The 7,532-nt window shown below is 36.3% G+C and overlaps 1 protein-coding gene across 1 annotated transcript in view; it reads right to left on the minus strand.

Moving 5' to 3' along the window:
* The window catches only part of LOC108371556 (sodium leak channel non-selective protein-like), a 6,760-nt gene extending 112 nt beyond the window's left edge, over window positions 1-6,648 (minus strand). Inside the window, exons 1-9 of the mRNA XM_017627142.1 lie at window positions 5,894-6,648; window positions 5,553-5,663; window positions 5,346-5,489; window positions 3,116-3,373; window positions 2,515-3,043; window positions 1,234-1,979; window positions 793-930; window positions 354-719; window positions 6-258 (exon numbers count right to left, since the gene is read on the minus strand). Of these exons, the coding sequence (XP_017482631.1) occupies window positions 6-258; window positions 354-719; window positions 793-930; window positions 1,234-1,979; window positions 2,515-3,043; window positions 3,116-3,373; window positions 5,346-5,489; window positions 5,553-5,663; window positions 5,894-5,958 (2,610 nt within the window). The 5' untranslated portion in view covers window positions 5,959-6,648. The remainder of the gene's footprint in view (window positions 1-5; window positions 259-353; window positions 720-792; window positions 931-1,233; window positions 1,980-2,514; window positions 3,044-3,115; window positions 3,374-5,345; window positions 5,490-5,552; window positions 5,664-5,893) is intronic.
* Between the last annotated feature and the right edge of the window lie 884 nt (window positions 6,649-7,532).

Raw genomic sequence — 7,532 nt, forward strand, 5'->3', positions numbered from 1 at the left:
GAAACAACATATATGAAGACATCCAACACAGCGGCGACATCCTTTATATAGGCTTTTGGCGTGAAGAAGAGGCCATCGGCGAGTATTTTAAGTGCCAGCTCCAGACTCATAAAAATAACGAACCCATATTCAGCTATTTGTAGAGTCGGATGATCCATAACCCGGTAGCTGGGCGTTTCAAACATCATCGAAATACAGGAGAGTGTCGTTACGAAGATCATTACCCAATCCAAGTAAGTGACAAGACCGAGAAAGTTACTGCGTATGACAAGGAAGAATATATTTACATATGCACATAAATATGAATGCATACAGATTAAACTTTTGGAAAATCAGTAAAAACAAAAACTTACTGCATGCTTTTGTACTGCACTTTGCGTTCCTTGCCCGTCAGTGGATCTTTGAGCCGCGCGTCGTAGCGGCCATGCACGATCTTCTGGCAAATCTTACGGAAACGACTCTCACGCGGCACTAGGAAGAGCGGTGTATCGAAGAAGGGATGATTCTCGCGCAAGTCCTCCTCGCGTTGATTGCGTCTCATCTCGGCCTGTTGACGCTTCGCTTGCAACAGCTTTATATCCAGATCGTGTGGACGTGCACGCCCCGAATTGGCGCGTGGCGCTGCTGCGATGTCGCCATTCTCCATTAAATGTTCATAAGTCTGTTTCAATTTAATCGAACCGGAACGTACGCTCCGGCGTATAGAACGTGAACCAAATCTGGGTTGACACAAATAAAAGTTAAGACCAATACCAGATTAATGCAATCGCTTAAAATGTGTTAGGAACCTACTTCTTTTGATCTACACGCCATGGTTTCGAATGTGTTATGGTGCCTTGAGACTTTAAACCCCCTTTGCCGCCTACGACAGGCAGCATAGCGGAGTCTCCAAGCATTAAACGCTGATTATTCGAATCACTGGAAAGTCGACTTGAGTAAGTCAATTTTGAATAAAAGTACACAAATATGAGAATTTTGAGGACACATTGCATGCAGGACAACGGCTGCCGAAACATTTCGATAAGGGAATGAACGATTGTTTTAAATGCCCTGGATGATACCATAACATACATACATACATATATATCATATATACAAATTATTCTCTGCTTGCATATTAAGACATACTATTCCCTTCAAAAAAGGAATGTCTCGACAGCAGTTTCCCATTCGGAAAATTTTGCAGCCAATTCTATTTACATTTTGAAAGACAGTTCCTTATCTATCGCTTACTTGATTATATGAGTGATAGCTAACTTCCGCAAACTGCTGCCGGCCGAACGCACCTTTGGCGTTTTGTTCATTATTCGTACAGGCTTCTGCTTACGAAATACCACATTGGACTCCCAACATTCCGACATAGGTCGCTTACAATTCTCGACAATCGAAGGATCATCTGTTTCTAACTCGATTACGAAATGTTTCATGAAGGACTCACGCACTTTGGGCAACGTGAAATCGTTTGGTATTCTATGGAGTATAGTCATTTGTGGCGAATCTGGAAACTTTTCGAAAATGCGCAAACGAAATGGTAGAGTTTCCTTGATCTCAGCGCTTTGCTCGCGAAATTTAAGTTGCTTCAATTTCTTAATATCCTCATCCAATTCCAAATTATCCAAAATAACCGCCACGAACAAACTCAGCACGATCAATGTGACGAACAAGTGATAGAGTATGAAGTAGACGGCCACTAGGGGTGTCAGTGTTTTACTTGTGCGTATCATAGTTTCATCCATAACCTCAACCCAAGCTTCTTGCGTGAGAATCTGGAACATAGACATAAACGCTTCCGGGAATGATTCGAATTTCGTAAAGTCACAAAGAAAGCAGAAAAGTTGCATGGAAATGCTGGAGCTAATGATCAGCAAGCACATAGTGAATATGATCAGTGAGCCGAGTTTCTTGCCGGGGCCGAAAATTTTATAAACGAAGCCTTCGAGCATCGGCGACGCTTTGATCAAACGGACAACGCGTAGGACCTGGAAGAAGGTAAAAATTATTGGTAGTCGTTTAGTTTGAATTTTAATGGAAATAAAAATAGAAATAAAAGAAAACCTTTTAATTCTATAGTACAATGAAATTTATAGGTACATTTGGGTGTCCCACCAAAAAAATATACGATTTTCCATCGAAATTCAAAAATTATTATATTACATACGATAAAATATATCGGAAAAATGTTGAGATTTGTGTGACCTGGACGAATTTGAAATATTATTTTCGGTCCATTGTTAAAATTTTTATGCAGATTTTTAATCTGAGGTGATTTTTTAGAAAAAAAAATTTTTTTAACTGATTTTATTTAAAAAAGCCAATTTTTGGAGGTAAATTATTTAACGTCGGCCGAGCTCACATCAATCAAAATATTTTTCCTAAATATTTTGGCGAAAGTCTTAAAATACAATACATACACTTAATAATTCAAAAGGAAAACTGGCACCGACTTTTATTTTTTATTTTTTCCATGGAGAGTGATGCACCCTAATACACATATAATACGTAGTCGGATCTTACCTGGAAGTAGGTGAATCCAGAGAGGTAAAACATCGGCACAATGTGGATGGTAGTGCCCACAGCCAGCAGCAATTCAAATTTATGTATTGAATGTTTGTAGTAACCACGCCAACCCAAGCAGTAGATCTTGAACAGCGTCTCCAAGTCCAAGAAGAACGTAAACGCCATTTCGATATAGTAATATTTCTCATAAAACACATTCCTTGGGCGACCATCATGTTTGAAAGTCATTGTGGCCATAACTATGCCGTTAGCCAAGATCACTGACATTACCAACATACGAAAGTAGGGCGAACGTAAAATGGCGTGACAAGTTTCAGGCGCCAGGCCGCCATGTTTATTATCATCTATCGTAACCAAACGCCAACCGGAATCATTGCCGCTGAGTATTTGCGATGCAGCCGTCTTTTGTATGTGACCACGCGCACCCCACATCTGCTGGAACTGCACGCGTATCTCGTTGAAAGTCTCTGTGATGACAGCAATGAAAACATTCTTCACCAGCCAAGCGAGAAAGAAGATCATTGTGCTGGTGAAGCGAAGGGGTTTTTTTTTTTGTAGAAAAAAACTAATTCTTAAACAAAGCTCTGTAGTTCCTTACCTAAAGTAGAAGGCAGCACGCCAGGCAGGCAGCGAATCGATCGCACGATACATAATGAAGACCCAGCCCTCTTGCGATGCCGCTTGGTAGACAGTAAAAATGCTCGTAGCAAAGTCTTCAAACCCATTGAAGCCAATCACGTAGCTGCTTAGAAAGTCCATTTTCATGCACATCATTCCAGGAGAGCATTGATATCCAGAATCGGGATCCATGGAGCAGAACGTATCGGGTATGGCCAACGAATTGATCGTCAAAATGCTGGAGGGAAATATACAAGGGAGGGGAAATATAGAAGTCACCTATCGGATATATTTAAGTATAGAATATATGTATTTGGCCAAAGCGACACAATTTCTTTTTTTACACTTTAATGCCTATTTGGAATGGCAATTGAGTTCTGTAGCAAATTCATTTTCATGGCAAAAAATTCATATGGGGTTTAGCAACGGGATCAGAAAAAAATATTTCTTTAAGTTTGTTGTTTTATGTTCCTAACATTTAAGTATGATATAGAGTATAGACTGGATATATTCGCGATGATATATTTATTAGAGCTCTTGCATATATTTTCGAAATTTCATATAACATACCAGGCGACTCGTTTTCCATGGTCACATTGCACCCATAAACCTTTCTCTGGTCTTCAGTTGTAGGCATCACATTCTTCCTTTTGGTCGAGTTACTCTAGCAAATTTAGAGTTTATGCAGATGACCTCATAAACTGCAGTATCCGTGTAAGACAACTTTCGCTGGGGTTAGTTAATACTCGTAAATACTGCGAGTCTGTTTCCTCATTGCTTTTATCTCTTTCTTGAATATTCTTATGCAAAAAAAAAGTACCAGGCGTAAAAGGGTGAGGCAATCGGAGAAATCTTTCGATCTTGGCCAAACCGAGGAACGGTTCCACAGTAGTGTACGAGGAACTGAGTAATTCTTTTATAGTTCTTTAGACGTTCTATTTTAATTATTACTTGAACCTAATACAGCTATTGGAATAAGCTCTGAATATCTATTGCAATACCGCAACTCTGTTTTAAGAAGCATAAACCTTAAATTGGAGATAATGCCAACAACCGTTTTAGAAGCAAAGTAAATATATTCTGCCTTATCCTGAGTTTCGCCTGAAAAAAAAAATCTCCCAAAAATGTGACATCCGCCCATAGTAAAACCAGGAAAAGAAAAGTGAAAAGTGAACCGGTTCAGAAAAAATGAAACTCATGATAAGGCTGATTATATTATTTCCAAGATAATCAGCCTTATCATGAGTTTAATTTTCCTCGAACCGGTTCACTTTTCACTTTTCTTTTCCATGTGTTTACTATGGGCGGATGAAAAATGCGGTGAATTTTTTTTCGGGCGAAACTCAGGATAGGGCAGAATACGTTTATGATAACTATATTTTTTTTTAACTTTATTGAACTCATTTGCGATAAGAAGAAACCTAATTATGAAAATAATATTAATATTTTAAACATTTTCTGTCACTTTTAAACGCTAAAACGTTTTCCTGGCACTGGCCGCTTCTTTTCAAATATATGTATGTATGTATGTACGTTAATTGACAACTTGATGTCTTAGCATCGATATTATGTATGTCACTTCCCACTTGTCGGAGTCGTAAATACATCGGGCCCTTTTTTATTGCATTTTTAGGTTTGTATGGGAGGTATGCGCGGAAATAAACCAACTCACAAATTTTCGTTATTTTATTTATTTATGTTATATACGGAAAATTAAAACCCCACGCTACCTCCAACCAAATAATTTTCCAAACAAATGTATGGGGCTCTACCACTGTGGGATGTACTACCAAATGCGAAGTTGTTTGAGTTTTAGCTGATACTATCTAATTCAAATATGTTTTAACCTCAAAAGCTGAAAGTGTTTTAAGGGTAAGTTGGCTATCGTTTAGGATTAAAAAACTCTCTTGCGATAATCCCCACGATTTTTTTATTTGCGCTCAGACTAATACCTTGACTATACTACCTTAAATATGGACGGGTACTTTTTCATGGGCACCGTTGTTAAAAATTCGCGTTGATTTTAACAAATTTTTTTCTAACTTTCTTTCATATAGAAAAATTGTCGAGCTTACTTTGTATGTATGTTTGTATATATTTTTTTTGAACTTAAGAAACTATGATTTTACCAATATTTTTAGCAGTCAATACCATCTAAGCCCATTCGATTAGTAATCAAAAAACAAAGATTAATTTTTGTTAAAACTTACGGCCTTCCCAAGTAATCGTACTCCGAATTATTCATCACACAATGATTTTTTAATTCTCCGAAGAATTGTACCCCCAATAAGCCGTATAACGACATAAAGAACAGGAAGAACAATGTTACGTTGTAGATCTGTTGACTCGAGCGTCTATAATATAAACGAAATTAATACTCAGTATTTTATTAACAAAAAAAAAATTGCTTCACTCACTTAAATATTTGATTAATACGACTCTTTGGCATCGAAAATTTCAGGAAGACTCGCAGGAATCGTATCATAATTAAGGGGCGTGGTGCGCGTAAAATGGAGATGTAAGAAAATCTGAGTGATAAATGTTAGTAAAAATTTCGATGCTACTGAAAATTGAAATAAAAGTGTTTCGGAAATTTTTAACATAAACGCTTTTTATAAGAAAAAGTATGTGCATATGTATATTCGCACTGTTCACTTTAACGGCATATGAAGTGGTAGGTTTCAATAATTTCCGAAACATTTCTCAAACAACTTTCTCATGGGTTATTTGTTTTGTATTTAACAAAAGACCAACTTACTTGGGTACAATTTCTAAAACTTCGAATATTTGTAATATAATCGATATCCAGAGAAAAAATACCATTGACGCATCGAATTGACACCAATGATCCTTTAGATATGGTACTTCACCCTAAGATAATTTGTTAGTAATATAAAGTATGGAAAAGTAATGGATTAGTAAAATTCGTTTAAAAGCGAATTGGCAATACCTTTTTCGAAATGACACACATGCATTCATGCATCAATACATATACATATGTATATAAGTATATACAATGAATCACAGTTGCGAACACGATTCACTTGACGCTTATGGTTAAGTGGGTTATTCAAAAAAAAAAAATAAAAAAAATAACGTGACGACATCAATAACAGCAACAAGCTTGAGCAAATCAATCGAGCGATATATTTGCATATAAGGTATGCAAGGATATCTCGGTTAAAGTGATACGCTATGTACATATCTGCACATACAAAGGTTTGCAGAGTTTTAAGGGTCAATTCTACTTACTTTTTTACACTAGTACCACTACAACGACCTGTTGGATACGCGATAAGGACGTAACAGTGTCGCTTATTGTTATCATTGTCTTCATCTTCATTATTAATTTTCATCTTGATATTCATCTTCAATCTTCACCTCTTATCCTCACTTTCGTTTTTACTTAATTGCGGTGGGTATTCTCTAGTTTTGGTTTCCAAAAGCTACATATGCCCTGCAAACCATTTTTCAGAGTATTCTGAATTATGGAGAAATTTTATAGAATTCGTATAGATCTCATCCCATTTTTTGAATTTTCTAAAGTGAAATAAACTGTGCACACTTCGATTCTTTTACAAAATTTCGGAAGAAAATCAGTAAAGAAATCAAAATAATGCTGCTATGTGAAAAAGTTCTTGCAGAATTTTTTCAGAACTTTCTTTATTTTTCGTACAGAAATTTCTTTACGAGTTTGTATCAATCATTACATATAAGTTTCTTTGAAGATTCGTAAAAGAATCGTTACAGAAATGAGAAAGTCCTAAAGATTTCGTAAAGATTTCGGGAACTTTGGTTTGCAGGGTTAGTACTGTATTCTAATGAATAGAGAATAGGATGGAATTTTTGCGCTCAGTAAGACTCCTCTATGTATATATTTTTTCCTTAATTTGGCTCGATGNGGTTTTGAAGCAACCCTGCAAACCATTTTTGCAGAGTATTCTGAATTGTAGAGACATTTTAAAGAATTCGTAAAGATCTCATCCCATTTTTTGCCAAATTTTCTAAAATTAAATAAACTGTGCACAAATTTCAGAAGAAAACCGATACAGCAATGAAAATAATGTTGCTATGTGAAAAATTTCTTGCAGAATTTTTTCAGAACTTTCTTTATTTTTCGTACAGAAATTTCTTTACGAGTTTGTATCAACCATTACATATAATTTTCTTTGAAGATTCGTAAAAGAATCGTTACAGAAATGAGAAACTCCTAAAGATTTCGTAAAGATTTCGGGAACTTTGGTTTGCAGGGTTAGTACTGTATTCTAATGAATAGAGAATAGGATGGAATTTTTGCGCTAAGTAAGACTCCTCTATGTATATATTTTTTCCTTAATTTGGCTCGATAGATTCGTTCAAGCTTGCTCAACATTTAGTTATTGTTGTAGTTACAGAAC

This window comes from Rhagoletis zephyria, unplaced genomic scaffold (genome assembly GCF_001687245.7).
Source record: "Rhagoletis zephyria isolate East Lansing unplaced genomic scaffold, Rhagoletis_zephyria_1.1 Rzeph_scaffold_05067, whole genome shotgun sequence".
Lineage (NCBI taxonomy): Eukaryota > Metazoa > Arthropoda > Insecta > Diptera > Tephritidae > Rhagoletis > Rhagoletis zephyria.